General features: G+C 39.0%; 1 protein-coding gene and 1 pseudogene across 6 annotated transcripts in view; one reads left to right on the top strand and one right to left on the bottom strand.

Annotated features, from left to right (window-relative positions):
* The first annotated feature begins 2,325 nt into the window (after nt 1–2,325).
* The window catches only part of MIOS (meiosis regulator for oocyte development), a 29,793-nt gene continuing 15,468 nt past the window's right edge, over nt 2,326–16,650 (top strand). The window contains exons 1-6 of one of the 6 annotated variants that reach the window (XM_045828276.1): nt 2,326–2,500; nt 3,426–3,511; nt 6,750–6,800; nt 7,976–9,317; nt 9,645–9,743; nt 14,358–14,612. In XM_045828276.1, the coding sequence (XP_045684232.1) occupies nt 8,024–9,317; nt 9,645–9,743; nt 14,358–14,612 (1,648 nt within the window). In that variant the 5' untranslated portion in view covers nt 2,326–2,500; nt 3,426–3,511; nt 6,750–6,800; nt 7,976–8,023. Of the gene's footprint in view, nt 2,548–3,376; nt 3,512–6,749; nt 6,801–7,975; nt 9,318–9,644; nt 9,744–14,357; nt 14,613–16,650 lie in introns of all 6 variants that reach the window. The other 5 variants (XM_045828275.1, XM_045828277.1, XM_045828272.1 and 2 more) reach the window with 5 other exon arrangements.
* On the bottom strand, nt 11,540–12,392 carry LOC123811793 (annotated as a pseudogene).

The following is a 16,650-nucleotide window of genomic DNA, read 5'->3' as shown; positions in this document are numbered from 1 at the left end:
TTAGGACCGCACTTAGACTAATGGGGTAGTTTTGCCTTCCTTAATATAATACATGGCTTCCGTCTCTAGCCTGTGTTACTTTTTGCCATTTTCCAAACAGCAGAAAAGGAGAAAAGGAAGTGGATGGCAAGCAGTTTCTCTTTTAAGGGACATAATCCAGTTCTACTCACATGTCACGGGCCACAACTTTGTGATATAGACAAACAAGTTGAAAGGAAGACCAAGGAACTGTCATCTCTAACTGGATCACCAGACACCTTGCTTACATTTGCAGGTGGAGGTATAACAATGAAAATTGGTGACGTGGCACATACCTTCTAGAAAGGGAAGACAACAATAGGCAAGTGAAGGTTTTGGTAGATTGGTGGGCATAAAATCCTGAGTGGAGGGAATTCAAGGCAGACAGGAGAATGTGGGGTTAGAGAGAGCAAGCACTGTCGTCTCCTTTGAGAAGCAAAGTGGGAATGACTCGAACATATGTTGAAGGTATAGAAGGAGTAGAAATGGAAAGGTTGAAGACACATGGAAGAGGAGAAAATTGATGGTGTAGTTGGTCCCCAACCTTTTTGGCACCAGGGACCGGTTTTGTGGAAGACAATTTTTCCGCTGACTGGGAGGTGGGGGAATGGCTTCGGGATGATTCAAGCGCCCTACGTTCAGGCTCACCTCCTGCTGTGTGTTGTGGCCCAGGTCCTAACAGGCCCAGACCAGGACCCCTTACACTGTAAGGTACCAGAAGAGGAGAAACTTACAGGACTCTCCATCTGCATCAGAGAGAAGAAGGTAAGAATGGGTGTGAATGAAGATGTGAGGAATGCAAAAAGAAAAAACAGGGACTGTGGGAATTCAAAGCTAATAGTTTCAGTTTTCTTTCTGAACTAGGAAGTAAAGTCACCTTCTGAGCACGTGGGGGATGTGTGGTAGGAGTGGATAGGAAGGAGACTTGTATTGATCTGAGGTTGCACGTGGGGATTTGGGGCCAGAGCCAAAACCATTGAGAAGGTTGGCAAGATAGTATTTGAAGTGATGAATCCCATGGTATCTCCCCTAAGTCATATAGCACTTTCTTCAGCCTCCACTTCTCCAATGGCGAGGTGAAAAGAAGCCTGAGACCTCCACAGGCAATACTCTCCCCAAACTCATCCTCTCACCAAAACGATCTGCTTTAAAGGTCATCAGGACCAAGATAATTTATGTCAGTCACCAAAAGCCCAGCACCATCCACTCTCAAGTATGAACAGGACAAGCAAAGATCGGCAGGCATCTGAAGAAAGCCTCTGTGTCAGATTTATAACACCTATGCTACACTCAATTGTGGCATTCACTCAATTATGGGAGCCAGAAATCTAGACTCCCCATTTTCCCTCACTCACTCAGTCAATCACCCCACCTAATAAATATTCCCTAGGCCACACAATTCTCTCCATCCCCGCTCTCCACACTGCTGGTAGTTTTGGTTCCCATCATCTCTCATTCGGATACTTAACCAATGCCTTTCCCTTTTCTCCACAAAACTGATTTTGCCTGATTAAAACACCACTTGCCTGATTAAAAACTCTAATGACTCCATCAATGCCTTTAGGAAAAAGTCCATCTAAATTCACTGACTTGATTTCCAAATGCCTTTCTGATACAGCATCTTAATTAATCTCTCCCCACTTCCTCTGCTCACTCATCCATACTCCACTGCTTCCCCACTGCTACGCCCTCCCTCCAGACCCTGCGCTGGCTCCTCCTCCATCCAAGAGGGCTCTTCTCTTCCAACCTTCTCTGTCCTACTCCCTTTCCCGGCTAACCCCATACTCATCCTCCACGTCTCAAGCTACAGGGCTTCAAGGAAGCGTTCCTGACTCCCCAAAACTAAGGGGGCGCCCCTCCCCCCGGTGGAGCACTGTATTAGGCCCAAAGAGGCATTACTCTAATTGCCTGCTTCCTGCCGGGACCTTGTCTTTTTGGTTCACTCCAGTGTCCCCAGCTGTGGTGCCAGACACACCATAGGCACGCCAGACGTGTTCGTGGAATAAGAAAAATGAATAAATCGTGAACCAAATACCCTGGCTTTTCTACTACATCGAGGGCCACCCATTTGTACTTGATATTTAAACTGATCAAACGAACTAAAGCGTTTGAAGTGCTTGAAACCGTAACGCGACTCTAAAGGGTCACCAAGGTCCGCCTCCCTGGGATCTGGCCAGCGAGCTCCAGGCTCGAGGCGCGTGGGAACCTACTTAGGGGCTCCGGAGGGCGGGGCCTCCCAAGCAGTGACCCCGCCCCAGGGCGGGGCGACTCCCGGGCTAGTGAAGGGCGGGGCTTGCGAGCAGAGAAACTCCCCCTTCCGAGCGTCGTGGAGGCGCGGCGGCGGCAGCGGGGTCCTGGACCTCGGTTGGGTGGGCCCAAGTTACTGGCAGCGCCGCCATCTTGCTCGGGTCTGGACTCCAGGGGCGAAGGGGGCGGCTACTGGGCCGGAAGCTGCTGTGCGGCGGACGCGCTGCCTCCCCAGGTTGGTGATTGCGGCCGGGTCCGAGTCTCCGCACTCCTGAAAGGAAGGTCAGAGTTTAGGGCTCAAGAGCGCATTTGAGAGGCCAGGCGGGGGCGGACCCGGGGGCCTTTTCGAAGCCAGCGCACGCGGGCAGTCGCGCTCCGCGCCGGGCTTCGGAGGGATCCTCGGGGCGGCCCGAGAGCGCCCGGAGACTTCCTCCCAGGCACTGGGGCCACGCTGTAGCCTTGGTCTCGGCGGGTTTGCGCGGAACTGCGTCCTTGGGCCAGAGGCACAGTCTGGTGCCTGGAGCGTGGGAGTTGCCCTCAGATTCCCGGTTTACCCGGAATAGCAACAAGCGCGGGTTGTACTGTCAGATACTTCTTAAAGGGCCTGTCACGGATTAGCTCTGCTCTCTGCAAGTGGGAGTAGTGGAAATTCCACAAGAGGATAAAACCTCTCAAGTCAGTTGCCTAGCAAATGACGACCTGTGCGGGCCTTTTGTATAACTTTTAAGTATAGCTATCTCCTTGAAGATGGTGATGATGGGGATTTTTTGAAACTGCAACTGTTGTTATTGGTTCTGGTAAGAAAAGTGAAAGACAACGATAAAAAAAAGGTAGGGGAGGATGTAAAAGGATGAGTGGTCACCAGGTACACTTAATACAGGAGATATATAATGCAGATCTCCACAGTCCGGTAGCCACGTGGGGTTGAAATGTGCTGTCAGGGTAAAATACACGTTGGATTTGCAAGACCTGCTACCAAAACAAAGTTAAAAAGAGCTCGATAATTTTTACATTGATTACATATTGAAAAGGATTTTTTTTTGACGTGTCGGGTTAAATAAAAGTGTTACATTTAATTTCATCTATTTTTGTTTTTCATTGTGGCTACCAGAAAATTCATATGGCTCACCCGGTATTTCTTTTGGATAATGCTGTTACAGATCTTCTGGTGAGGAACACAGAACCAACATGGCTTTTCTTTCTTCTGACACGGTTGATGGGAAGTAAGCACTTGTTAAACTTGAAGGTGAGGATCTAAATAGAAGCTGTAATGACTGCGGATTCTACCCCTTACACCCCCAATTTTTCAATATCTGCAACGTTTAAAACATTAAATGCCAAGGATTTTTAAGGGAACCGTAGTGAAGAACTCACTTTGATTGCCACACTTGGCCAAATGGAAATAGGCTAGGTTCTGTCTCCATGTTGTAGTTTGGAATATTAAGGGACTTGGTAGGGGTCCAGCCAGTAAGTTGCTGGAGGTCTTCTGACACCAGGTTTGGTTTCCTTTGGTCTGCACCATACTCCTATTGAGCTATGTTCATGAGGCAGATTCCATCTATATTGCGTGTTGGATTATAAAGAAATATATTTTTTAAGAGGGTGCTTGTAGCTGTACATCTCTGTTCAGGGCTAGTTTCATGTACACAAACTGTGCGGTCACACAAGGCCAGTCGTTTAGAAGGGCTGGTAGTTGGTTTAATGTTCTGTTGTCACCATAATTTTTTTAAAGATTTTATTTATTTATTTTCAGACAGAGGGGAAAGAAGAGAGAAAGAGAGGGAGAGAAACATCAGTGTTTGGTTGCCTCTCATGTGCCCCCAGCTGGAGACCTGGCCTGCAACCCAGGCATGTGCCCTGACTGGGAATCAAACCAGCGACACTTGATTCTTAGACCCACACTCAATCCACTGAGCTACTCCAGCCAGTAATTTTTGAACAAGGGGACCTGTATTTTCTGTTTGGGCTGGGCCCTGCAAATGATGTAGCTGTTTTTTTCTGTGTGCAGTAAACTAGAGTGCGAGTGCAGAGGTGTTGGACAAGAACCAGAATATCTGGTCTTCACAGCCATCTGCAATGAGACGGGTTGGCTAGTTTCTAACTCAAGTTCTTTGATTCTGTATGAGTTACTGTCATCAGATTTTGTGGATGATAATGTAAGTATTTTACAGGCATAACATCGAAGAAATGCTGATGATTCTCCATTAAATGTCATATAAATCAAATAGTTTTTTAAATTACAGTAACACTTTATTTTTTTTTAAGATTGTATTTATTTATTTATTTTAGAGAGGGAAGGGAGGGAGGGGGAGAGAGAGAGAGAGAAAGAGAAACATCAATGATGTACAGTTGCTGGGGGCCGTGGCCTGCAACCCAGGCATGTGCCCTGACTGGGAATCGAACCTGTGACACTTTGGTTCGCAGCCCACGCTCAATCCACTGAGCTACGCCAGCCAGGGCAACACTTTATATTTTTTAAGATGGATTTTTCCATGTGGCACTGTTTTCTTACCATGTATCATTCATGTAAAGAGTATTATGGAATAGACGCCTGGGTAAAAAGTGTACTTGGTTAAACCTTTGTCTTTCAGAGAAATGGAAAGATGGACCAGATCTCAGGATACCTCCAATTTAGAGATTTCCTCTGTTTGTAAGGGCAAGAGTACGAACCATTACTTGAGAGTATCTGTTGCTTCTTTTTGTTGTCTTAGTTATTACATGAGGTGCCTCTTCCTCTTCGTTTTTAAATTTTTAAATTCTCTTTAAGATTAGATGTAACTTCAGTACTAGAATGCAGTGTTGTTTGGGCTGCCATACCAAAATGCCATTCACCCAGTGTCTTAAAGAACAGAAGTAACTTTTTTTCGTAGTTTAGGAAACTGGAAATCTGAGATCAGAGTACCAGTATGGTTCAGTTCTGGTAAGAGCTCTCTTCCTAGCTTGCAGATAGCTGTCTTTTTGCTATGTCTTCACATGGTGGGGAGAGAGTTTAGGAATCTCTTCCTCTTCTGAGGACACCAGTTAGATCAGGACTCCACCCTTATGACCTCATTTAACCTTAATGGCTTCTATAAAGGCTCTATTTCCAGTAGAGTCACGTGAGAGATTAGATCTTCAGCATTTGAGTATTGGGGGAATCAATTCAGTCCATAGCAACCAGGGACCTTATCTGTCCCAGTTTACTATTGTGTTCACAGCATTTAGAACAGTGTCTAGACCACAGATGATACCCAATAAACATTTACAGAGTAAATGAAAGACTATATTAGGATGATCCTCTCTTAGGGTGGCTTATTTTGGGCTCTTGCCCTTCATTGGAACCAGTTATGACCTTGGTCACTTTGCTCTTGACTGGAGCCAGCCTCCATTTGGAAGAGTAATGGGTAGAAGCATGAGGAGATTTGTAAAGCTTAGAGATGGCAGTGATAAGTATCACAGAGAGGATTTAACAAGTGCATTCAGTTAATGAATAATTATTAAGGGCCCAGTACTCTGCTGGGTACTAGAGGTACAAATGGAGAGCAAAAGTTTACCTTCTCTTATGAAGCTTATAATCTAGTGGAAGAAACAAGCTGACTGGGAAGGGATAGAGGATAGTTGGTGTCAGGCTTGAGCAGGTGTTAATTTATTAGTCAAGAAGGAATGGAAGAATCCTCCAACCAAAGGGAATAGCATTTGCAAAGGTGATGGAGAGGCAGTTTGCATTCTAGAAGCCCAGTGCAGCAAGGAGGAGGAGAATTGTGTGTTGTGAGGCCGGAACAAGAGATAGAAGCCAAAGTATGTAGGGTTTTATAGGTTATATTGAAGATTTAGAACTTTATACTAAGCAGTTAGAAACCATTACAGGCTTTTAAGCAGGGGTTGGATCGCTTGGTTAAGTTGGTATTTTTAAAAGATCACTGTGATATTATATAAAGATGAATTTTGTAAAAGCCAGAGCAGAAAGATGAATCAGACAATTGCTGAACCAGCACCACAGGCCAGACATGTGGTATACCTTAATTTCTTATGGAGTTGGTTTGCAGAGCCATTGCACTAGGCAACCTGAATAGAGAAAAGAAGACAGTAAGTAATTGGGTTGACACAGATTGAGAAGGCAAACCCAAAGTGGCACAGAAGTGAAGAAATCAAGGATGCTGATAAGAATGTAATGGAAATGATTGATGTTGAGCTTCATATCTATTAAGGAAGGAAATAAGCTAGCATTAGAGTTCTCAAAGGTTTTTTCCCAGTCATCTAAATTTTATGCATCTATTGAAATTCTAGATTGATGTTTTCTGACTGAAACGTTTACAAAATCAAAAAGTAAAACAAGAGTGTTTGACTTGAATTTATTTAGTATATCTTTGTAAGGAATCTGTGCCAGGCTCTGTGTCTAGAGAAATGAATGAACCATAGCTTCATCCTTTAAGAACTGACAACACAGTTGTACACATACCAATTGGGGTGAAGATTGTATCTATCTTTGTTCATTTTTAATCTAGGTAACAATTTGCTTTAGCCAGATTTGGTTGGAAAGAGACATTTACACTTTTGTAAGTAACTTTTATGATTAAAGTATCATTTTTAACATAACTGTTTTTAGTTTGTGTTTAAGTTCCTAGAATATCTTTTCAAAAATGTCTTTTTGGCACTTAAAGTTTATAGATTTGAAAACTGAAAGTGCCTCTAATGATTATTTGATTCAGTTTCCCAAAGTGCATGTATGTACCACTGGTCATAAACAGGATGATTTTAGGTAAAACACAGTCAAGCATTTTTTAATAGTTATCTATTTACTTTAATATATGTTAGAAAAATATACTTAGCATATCATACCTATAATTCATGGACCTTATTATGAGGTTAAAATCAATTTTTAGATTTTAAAAATGAGTCAATTTAAATAAAAATATTAAGTAACCACAGAGGTGGTACCTAAATGACTAAAGTTTAAGAAACCCTAATCTAAACCAACTTTTATGCTGTATAGGTGAGTAAACAAAAGGACCCCCAAACACAAAGTCCTTTACGAGACTTATAGCTGACACATGTCAGCTAGAAATGGAACTCAACTCTGCTCAAGGCATTTCAGTGTTTCTTCTGCCTTATGGCTGTTTCTTATTGTTGAAATCGGGGAGCAGGCCTCTGTCTTACATTGCACTTTAAATCTGCATTATGGTGGCTACATATGGCTATTTATATTAAAATTAATTAAAATTTAAAATTTGTACCGGTCATATTTCCTGTACTCAGTGGCTCACATGTAGCTACTAGCTACCATATTGGACAGGACATATGGAGAACATTGCTATCACTACAGAAAGTTCAAATGGCTAGTACTGATCTAAACTATTGCTTAGGAACATGATTCATAACTCTTTAAAATTTTACCTTCTTCAAATGGATGATGTCATTTGCTGACCACACTGAAGTTATTTTAACCCTAAGGTTAAGCCGAAGGTACTAGTAATATGTAATTAAAATAATTGATCATGGGAAATAAAACCGGAATGGAATTTTCAGGTTTTTACCAGCTCATCTTCTTTGAGGAAGTTCTTTTTCTCTTTTTGTCAATAAATACTGTCTTGAATTCATAGCAATAGACAGAAAAAAATGTATATAGATTGAAAAACAGAGTACCTGTATAGACAATTTCCTACTTTCTGAATTGTTGATTCAACCTAGAATTATATCTTGTTAACATTTTATACTTTTCATTTTTAAACAGATACTCAGTGAATGGACCTGACTGGACACTTTGAGCACATCGATAAACATGAGCGGTACCAAACCTGACATATTGTGGGCACCACACCAGGTTGATAGATTTGTTGTGTGTGACTCAGAACTGAGCCTTTATCATGTGGAATCTACTGTGAATTCAGAACTCAAAGCTGGATCTTTACGTTTATCTGAAGACTCTGCAGCTACATTGCTATCAATAAATTCAGATACACCCTATATGAAATGTGTTGCCTGGTATCTCAATTACGATCCTGAATGTCTGCTAGCAGTTGGACAAGCAAATGGTCGAGTTGTACTTACAAGTCTTGGTCAAGACCACAACTCAAAGTTCAAAGATTTGATAGGAAAAGAATTTGTTCCAAAACATGCACGACAATGCAATACTCTTGCATGGAATCCATTGGATAGTAACTGGCTTGCTGCTGGTCTAGATAAACATAGAGCTGATTTTTCAGTGCTGATTTGGGATATCTGCAGCAAATATACTCCTGATATAGTCCCCATGGAGAAAGTAAGACTTTCAGCAGGTGAAACTGAAACAACATTATTAGTAACAAAACCACTTTATGAATTAGGACAGAATGACGCTTGTCTCTCTCTCTGTTGGCTTCCACGGGACCAGAAACTTCTCCTTGCTGGTATGCATCGTAACCTAGCCATATTTGATCTTCGGAATACAAGCCAAAAAATGTTTGTAAATACAAAAGCTGTTCAGGGGGTGACAGTAGACCCATATTTCCATGATCGTGTTGCTTCCTTCTATGAAGGTCAGGTTGCAATATGGGATCTTAGGAAGTTTGAGAAGCCAGTTTTGACTTTGACTGAGCAACCCAAACCCTTAACAAAAGTAGCATGGTGTCCAACTAGGACTGGGCTGCTTGCCACTTTAACAAGGGATAGTAATATTATTAGATTATATGATATGCAGCACACACCCACTCCCATTGGTGATGAAACTGAGCCCACAATAATTGAAAGAAGTGTTCAACCTTGTGACAATTACATTGCTTCCTTTGCTTGGCATCCTACAAGCCAAAATCGAATGATAGTTGTAACTCCCAACCGAACAATGTCTGATTTCACTGTTTTTGAAAGGATATCTCTTGCCTGGAGCCCAATTACATCTTTAATGTGGGCTTGTGGTCGTCATCTGTATGAATGTGCAGAAGAAGAGAATGATAATTCATTAGAAAAAGATATCGCAACGAAGATGCGCCTTCGGGCTTTATCAAGGTACGGACTTGATACAGAACAGGTGTGGAGAAACCATATTTTAGCTGGAAACGAAGATCCACAGCTCAAGTCATTGTGGTATACTCTACACTATATCCTTTGTGTTGTGAATTTTTAGATGAATCAGGAAGAAATGTTCTTAAAGTTTGCTGAAGGGTCATTCAATAAATGTGTTGAATGTTTTATATGCAAATACAAGTTACATAAGACATATTACAAAGTAAAAGTGTTTAAAACTGTTGAACTTGAAATACTGCTTTGCAGATTGTGTGGGAGGAAGAAAGTATAGCTCTACAATAGAGTAGAACCACCTTGTTTGCACTGATGCCTAATTATGAATTGGCTCCAAATCAAAATAAATTTAACTTTGAAATATTTTATTATGTATCATTACTAGTATTTCCTATGCATTTAAATACTCATGAAGCAGTATACAGAAGATATGGACCAGAAATCTCCAGGCAACAAAGGATCATTGGTTTATGCAGGAATTAAATCAATTGTAAAATCATCTTTGGGTAAGAAAATTCCAATTTCTGTAATATCTGTTTATAATTTTTGTACTTTTATATTTCCCCCATTATTGATGTATTTTAGGAGAGTATACATAAATATTCTTTTTGGGGGAGGGTAAGTAATATGTTAGTGAATGTTTAATTAAATGCATAATTGTTTTTATGTCCAAACTACTTTTTGGAGAGCAACTTGGTTCTGTAAAAGTGGCACTGACTTTCTAAATTTATTTACTCATTTGTTTGATGGTTTGGGTTTCTTTTTTAAAGACCCACTTTGAGAGGTATCTCTCAAAGATAATTTAATGATTAGTTGGATAAAGGATGGAGAAGGACAAGTGAAAAGATAGCACACATATTTAGCTTAGGAAACTGGGTTAATATTGGTATCAGTTAATTAGACAGGAATAACATGGGAAGAGTGTTTTGAGAAGAGTAAGAATTTTTTTGGAATAAGTTGAATTTGAGATAGCTGGTTGGAGGTGTCCACTGGGCAAGCAATTTAGAGTAGGTTGAACAAGTGAAGTCATTCATTTTACATAATTCAACAAACTTGAATTATGAAGGAAGATAAAAGTATATACAATGGTAGCAGCAGGTGAATTTAGTGTTGGGGAGGACCTGTATATGGTTTTGTTTTTTATTTGCACATGGGATTAACTTAAGCATGTTTAAATGCTGATACGTAAAAGCCCATAGAACGAGGTTGAAAATGTACGGAAAAGGAGGTGAAGAGCAAAAGTCCCAGGAATGGGAGGGAGAGTGATCCAGAGCTTTAGATAGGAGGCTGTACACCACTTCCGTACCAGCCTGAGGGAAAGGGGAAAGGCATGCAGTTTGTTTAAGATTCAGTGACCAGAGCTGAGGGATTTTCCACCTGATGACTCATACTTTCTATGTAGTAGGTTTACTTGTTGACAAAGAGCAGAGAGGTTGTCTAGAGAAGATGCAGAGAACAGGAGAGAGAGTTGTCTTAAGAAACATGGGAAGATTGTGGGGAGATGTTTTACCAGAGGAAAGAATAAAAGACAGTGGTGCAGGAGAATGAAGGGTACTGGCAAGAGAATGACTCATTTGTTGATCCTTGGGATCTAGCTTGGATAGGAAGGGAAATGAGAGAGGACTGGCAAGTAAAAATATGAGTGGTCAGGAGAGTGTGAGGTTGAAGGATATGGAAATGAGATTTCAGGAAGGCTTTGAGGTCATGGTTAGGAAGGGGCTCTTTTCGAGGAGGAGGAGCAGTTTAGAGAGTGCACTTGAAAGCAGTGGGTAAAGGGGATGTTGACCATTGGAGATAAGGAGCAAAGGAGCAAAGAAACTACTTTATGGGACGGACTAAGTGTTGAAATCAACCAGTATGAAGAGAATGTGTGCTCTGAGGAAATGCCTTACACAGTCTTGAATAGCGGTTTTCACAGTGTTGCCAATAGGTATAATTTCTTCCTTTTAAGATAGCAGAAAATTGTGTAATAAATTTTCATCAGCTTTCCATCCAGCATGAGAAAAATATTTTTCATGCTTAAAGGGTACACTCTGGTCTAGAAAACTTATCTATTCAGAATTACTTGAAGGGGCAAACAGACTGGGGATTTAATGTTTTTACCCACAAAATATTCTTTATAAACACTGGATAATTTTACTGTGTTCTTTTTATATGGGTATAAAAATACAACAAGTTATTATGTACAAATAGCAAAGTGTCTTACTGCATGGTATAGTATTTGAAACAAAATTTTTTAATGTTTTTTATTTCTTTATTTTTTTAACAGATCAGTTATTTAACTAGGTTTTTCAAAAGAAATTCAGAACTTCATTTTGTGAGGATAAAGCCCATTTGTGAGAGCAAACACAGAGCAGAGGTAGCCCTGGAGCTGGGGAACAGCTTCGATTTTTGGCAGAATTTTGGAGTCCACGGCTTTCTGATCAAGCTTACGTTGCTCTGTAATCTCGTATTTCTTTTTCTCAGTTTTGAAGATTTCCCCCTCCTAGTGCTGGGCTTGCACAGCTGCTTCTTATTGAAGTAAGGGTCAATGAGATGCTTGGGGATTTTCATATTACTGATATCAATTTTGGTGGAGGTGGCAATGGCAGATTTCTGGTGTGTTCTATGCAGAGAAACTCGATTAAAGGCCAGAGGTCCAGTCACAAGTAGCAAGCCACTGCTCAGCTGCTTCAGGAAAACCACCCTCTTGCCTCTGTGGCACCCAGTGAGGATGATCAGAATGGTTGCAGAGTGATGCTGGCCCGCGGTTTTTTCGCATGCTGACTGAGGGGTTTCTTGCCATGGCTCAACAGCTTTCTAGGCACGTCTTCAGTAGGATAGTATCTGGCATTTTGCAAAGTTGAATCACTAGAGTACCAGCATTCTTGTCGCCACCAACTGGTTTAGTGACAGTAGCCATAACTTGCTCTTTTTTTCCTTTTCAATCCTGGGTTTAGCTGTGGAATATTTCCTCTTGTACATGGCTTTTCTGGAATACCTAGCTGACCGGGAATACCTGACAATCCTCTGACTGGGACAGGGTTTCGGCTGCAGTGGGACTTCCCCTTCTTGGCCTTGAGATTACCCTTCTTCACCTTGCCACCAGCATCAGCCTTCTTGGCTTGGGGTTTCTTCTCCTTAGTATCTGACTTCTCAGTTTTTTCACCCGCCATCTTGCAAGATGGGAAAAAGCCTTTTTAATGTTTTTTAATAAGTGAATTTGTTTCTCTTGCAACCATCCATAAAATGTTGATTCTATTATTCATATCAAATTTAGGGGATACAGTTTTGTCATTTAGTATTGTATAACATACATAAATATATTTTAATTTTTTTCAGAGCTATGTTAAAATCATATATTTTAAGTTCATTTTTTAGAAGTTCACATCCCAATTAATTTTATTAAGTAACAAAATAGTTTATATTTGTTTACTGGATATAAAAAAAATCCATACATGTTGGAAATCGTAATATGACTATGTACTTAAAAACCCACAATAATACGACATTTCATATTTGATGACCCTAGGTACCTATAGCATAGTTACCAAGAGTAAGAATGTCTTTGAGCAGCCTAAATATGTGACAGTTTTCCACCTCCCCGTGATGAAGTCTTTGGATTGATGAGTAGTGCTTTCTATTCTATTTCATGACAAAGTTTCTATAAAATGAAAATTTTTTAAGAAACTGGAATGTTGTTAAACTGTAATGTTGTTAAAGAATAATAGCTGCTTTTTGTCCATCTGTTTAAAATTGTTATTTTTATCATTAATTAAATAATATCAGCATTGAATCCAAAATTTATAGAGGATATATGAAAATGAATACCTTAGTACAGCTTGTTGTACCTGAAATTTAATAATTACACTCTATCTAAACAATTTAAATTTGGAAAAGTAATTTATTCAGAAAAGTAATGTTTTGTTTAATTTTAACAGGTTTTTTTTAAACTTAGACATCTAATTACTCAACGTTTTCTCAGAGTTCTTAAAATTTCACTTTCAGAAACTAAAGGTGATTTTTTTGTCTCAACTGACTTCCATCATAGTTACTAATAGAGCAGAATGCTTCCTTATTTTGATGGGCAGAAGGCTCTCTTAAAGGAAGATAACTTCTTTTCAGAAGTCTTCTCCTAGCTCCTTGACCTGAATTGGCAACAGCTTCCAATAGTAAGGTTAAAAATGAGTTATTTCAAGTGTATTGTTTTTTAAATTGCAAATTTTACAAATAAGCCATCTTGAAACTTTTTCATAAACTTTGAGGGTAAAACTTTCTGGAACATTGAAGAATTTGAGTTGCAGTTAATAGAGTCCTTAAATTTTCTATTTACTTGTTTAACTTTTACTTGACACCAAGTATAATTCTGAGTGAAATTATCCTGCCATTAGGATCAACTGCCTTGATTGCAGTCTTAATAATGCTACCAAGAATTTAGATTTCTTCCAAAGAGAGAATGACAATATAAAGTCTCCTGATTTAAGGGGGGGACTTCAAATCACTCCTATTGTATTTTAGCTTTAGTACTTATCTTATACTTTCAAACTATTTTGATGTTTATGATCTCATTTTTCCATATCTATGTGTGTATATGTATACACATAGAGAGACAGAAAGTAGAGGAGGAGGGAGAGAGAGAGAGTGTATGTGTTGAATCTCAAATACCAGCAATACCTTTCAAATAAAACAGACAAGATGCCTGCCCCTTTGGAACTCATGTTAGAGTATAAGAAAGTACAAGAAGAGATAAGACTAAAACATGAATGTTTTTTTAAAAGGGGAGCATATGTTAGTGCTGAAGGAAAGAGAGGAAACACTTGTAAGTTAGATAATAGCAGGGGGCACCCTTTAGATTAGTTGGCCAGGGAGACTTCTTTGAAGCAGTGACTCAGCTTAGACTGTCAGGCAGTGACTATTATTCTAGTAGGTCTTTTTGATATTTCAAGACACTGTTTACTTACCAATATGTAAAATGTTTTGTTTGGCATATTTTACATTCTGTCATCAAATTGTGGCTGAGAAGTTGAACATTCAAAATCTGACGTTGAAATATTTATCTGTAAAACTGACTTATTTTCCAAATATACTTCAGAAAATAATACATGATAAAGCAATTAATATAAAAATGTTTCTTGTTTTAGGAATGGTGGAAAGCAGCAGGCATAATTGGAGTGGACTGGATAAGCAAAGCGATATACAGAATTTAAATGAAGAGAGAATCTTAGCTTTACAGCTTTGTGGTTGGATAAAGAAAGGAACAGATGTAGATGTGGGGCCGTTTTTGAACTCCCTGGTACAAGAAGGGGAATGGGAGAGAGCTGCTGCTGTGGCATTGTTCAACTCGGATATTCGACGAGCAATCCAAATCCTAAATGAAGGGGCATCTTCAGAAAAAGGTACTGGGTTTATATTCTAAGAGTCTAAGAGTCTAAATTGCGGTTCGATTTCCAGTTGGGGCACCTGCCTGGGTAGCAGGTTCAGTCCCTGGTCTAGGCCTATACAATCCCCGGTCTGGGCGGGTGTGGGAGGCAACCAGTCGATGTTTCTCCCATCAATGTTTCTGTTTCTCCCTTCCTCTCTCTCTGAAAAGCAATGAAAAAATGTCCTTGGGTGAGGACAAAAAAAAATTTTTTTTTTTTAAGAAAGAGAATGTGTCTTAGCTGTCATTTAAGGAATGCTCAAATGTGTCCATTTTCAAGGTCTTTTTCTTTTAAAGATAGTTCACATACATTTTTAAAATATTTTCTTAGAGATTAGTACAACTTTAGTTTGCAGGCATTTTTATGGTGAACATTTGAATGTATTTCATTTTATAGTTTATTTTTTGAATAGTTATTGGTTGACTTTTAGAAAACTTTGCACAATAGTTCTAGTTAGAATAATATAAGTTCTTAGAAAAAGGACATTTTGATTTGCTAATGTAATTCTGTTTGAATCTGCTGATTTAAGCATAGTTTCCATTTAATATTTTTTAGAAAGGAAGAAAAAGTGAAATGTGATAGTTGTTGTTCTAACATTTTGCAAGAGAATACTCAGAAACATAAATCTTAATCCAGAAATTCAGCTTTTTCTTACCAGGAATATATTACTTGAAAATACCTAAATGTATGTGGCTACTGAATTTTAATATACTTAGCACATTATTTCTGAGTTCTCAGAATACTGTATTTTTAGGACTATAAGACGCACCGGACCATAAGATGCACCTATGTTTTAGAGGAAGAAAATAGGAAAAAAAAATTTGAAGCAAAAAATGTGGTTAAATATTTAATAACATAAATAATATAATATTTCACCAATGTAAATGTAAATTATATTTACTAGCCCGGTAAGATGCATTCGGACTATAAGATGCACCCTCATTTTCCTCCCCAATTTGGAGGGAGGAGTGCATCTTATAGCCCAAAAAATGTGGTACTTAATTCCTATTTTCTGGTCCATTTAGAAACCATTACAGCTTTGTTGTCTGATAGAAGAAAATATAAAATTAACTGTAATATATTTACTTGCAGTCTAAAGGTTGAAAAAGCTAATGTTCTGTCCAGATTGGCCTCTTTTTCTCTTCACTTTTGTTACAATGTAAGTCTTTCCCATGTGAGATTGCAATAGATGTGGTGATGGGAAAAAGAATTGATATTTAAAGCCATTTCAATTATAATTTTGCTGCAGCCTGAGAGCATGATACTTTCCTGTCATGTGCACCTGGAATATTTGGTGTTAGATTTGAGCACTTAACTAACAATAGGGGAAAGTATCCTTCTAATGATTTTAATAATTTGCCTAAGATTTGAAGAAAGATTTCTCTGAATCCAATATTCTTTTCCATTTGGAAATAAATTGTTCTAAGTAGGATTCAGAGAAGATTCTCCTTTTTTTGGTATTAATTAAAGACTTTACTAGTAGGCAGAGAACCAGGCACAAAGTAACTGGGGAATGTGTTTATAGAAATGAAGAACAAGGCTATTAAGGATATGAGGTGGGAAAGGGAAAAATACTGTTTGTTTTATTTGGAAAAGAAAGAAAATGTTTAGGATTAGGAAACAATAAAATAGCTGCCATAATAAATGTAGAAAATACTTAAGAGTAAAAGTTAAAGGTTAATATAGTTTTCTCTTTGGACGCTAAACTTGTTAGAAGGCAGGGCAGCCATAGGCCTGACTTCTTGGTTAGGAGCTTATCCACAGCCACATAAACTTCTAGGCATCAGTGTTTAAAAGACTATTAGTAACAAATGCTTTGTTGTAAGTATGTCTATAATTCAGTGGTAGTACTGATAGTTAATTTTGTCCTAGAAAAATTAAAAGTGTAATACTCTAATAAGGATGCTAAAATAATGGATTTTAATACCTTGTAGTTAAAGCATACACATAAATATCTGCATTATATATTTAGGAATAGAAAAATAAAATGATTTTGAAAATTGCTGTCCCAAGA

Source organism: Phyllostomus hastatus, unplaced genomic scaffold (assembly GCF_019186645.2).
Source record: "Phyllostomus hastatus isolate PE091 unplaced genomic scaffold, TTU_PhHast_1.1 phas_scaffold_78, whole genome shotgun sequence".
In the NCBI taxonomy this organism is placed as follows: Eukaryota; Metazoa; Chordata; class Mammalia; order Chiroptera; family Phyllostomidae; genus Phyllostomus; species Phyllostomus hastatus.
Note: the sequence above shows the minus strand (reverse complement) of the source record. Positions and strands in the feature narration are given on the sequence as shown.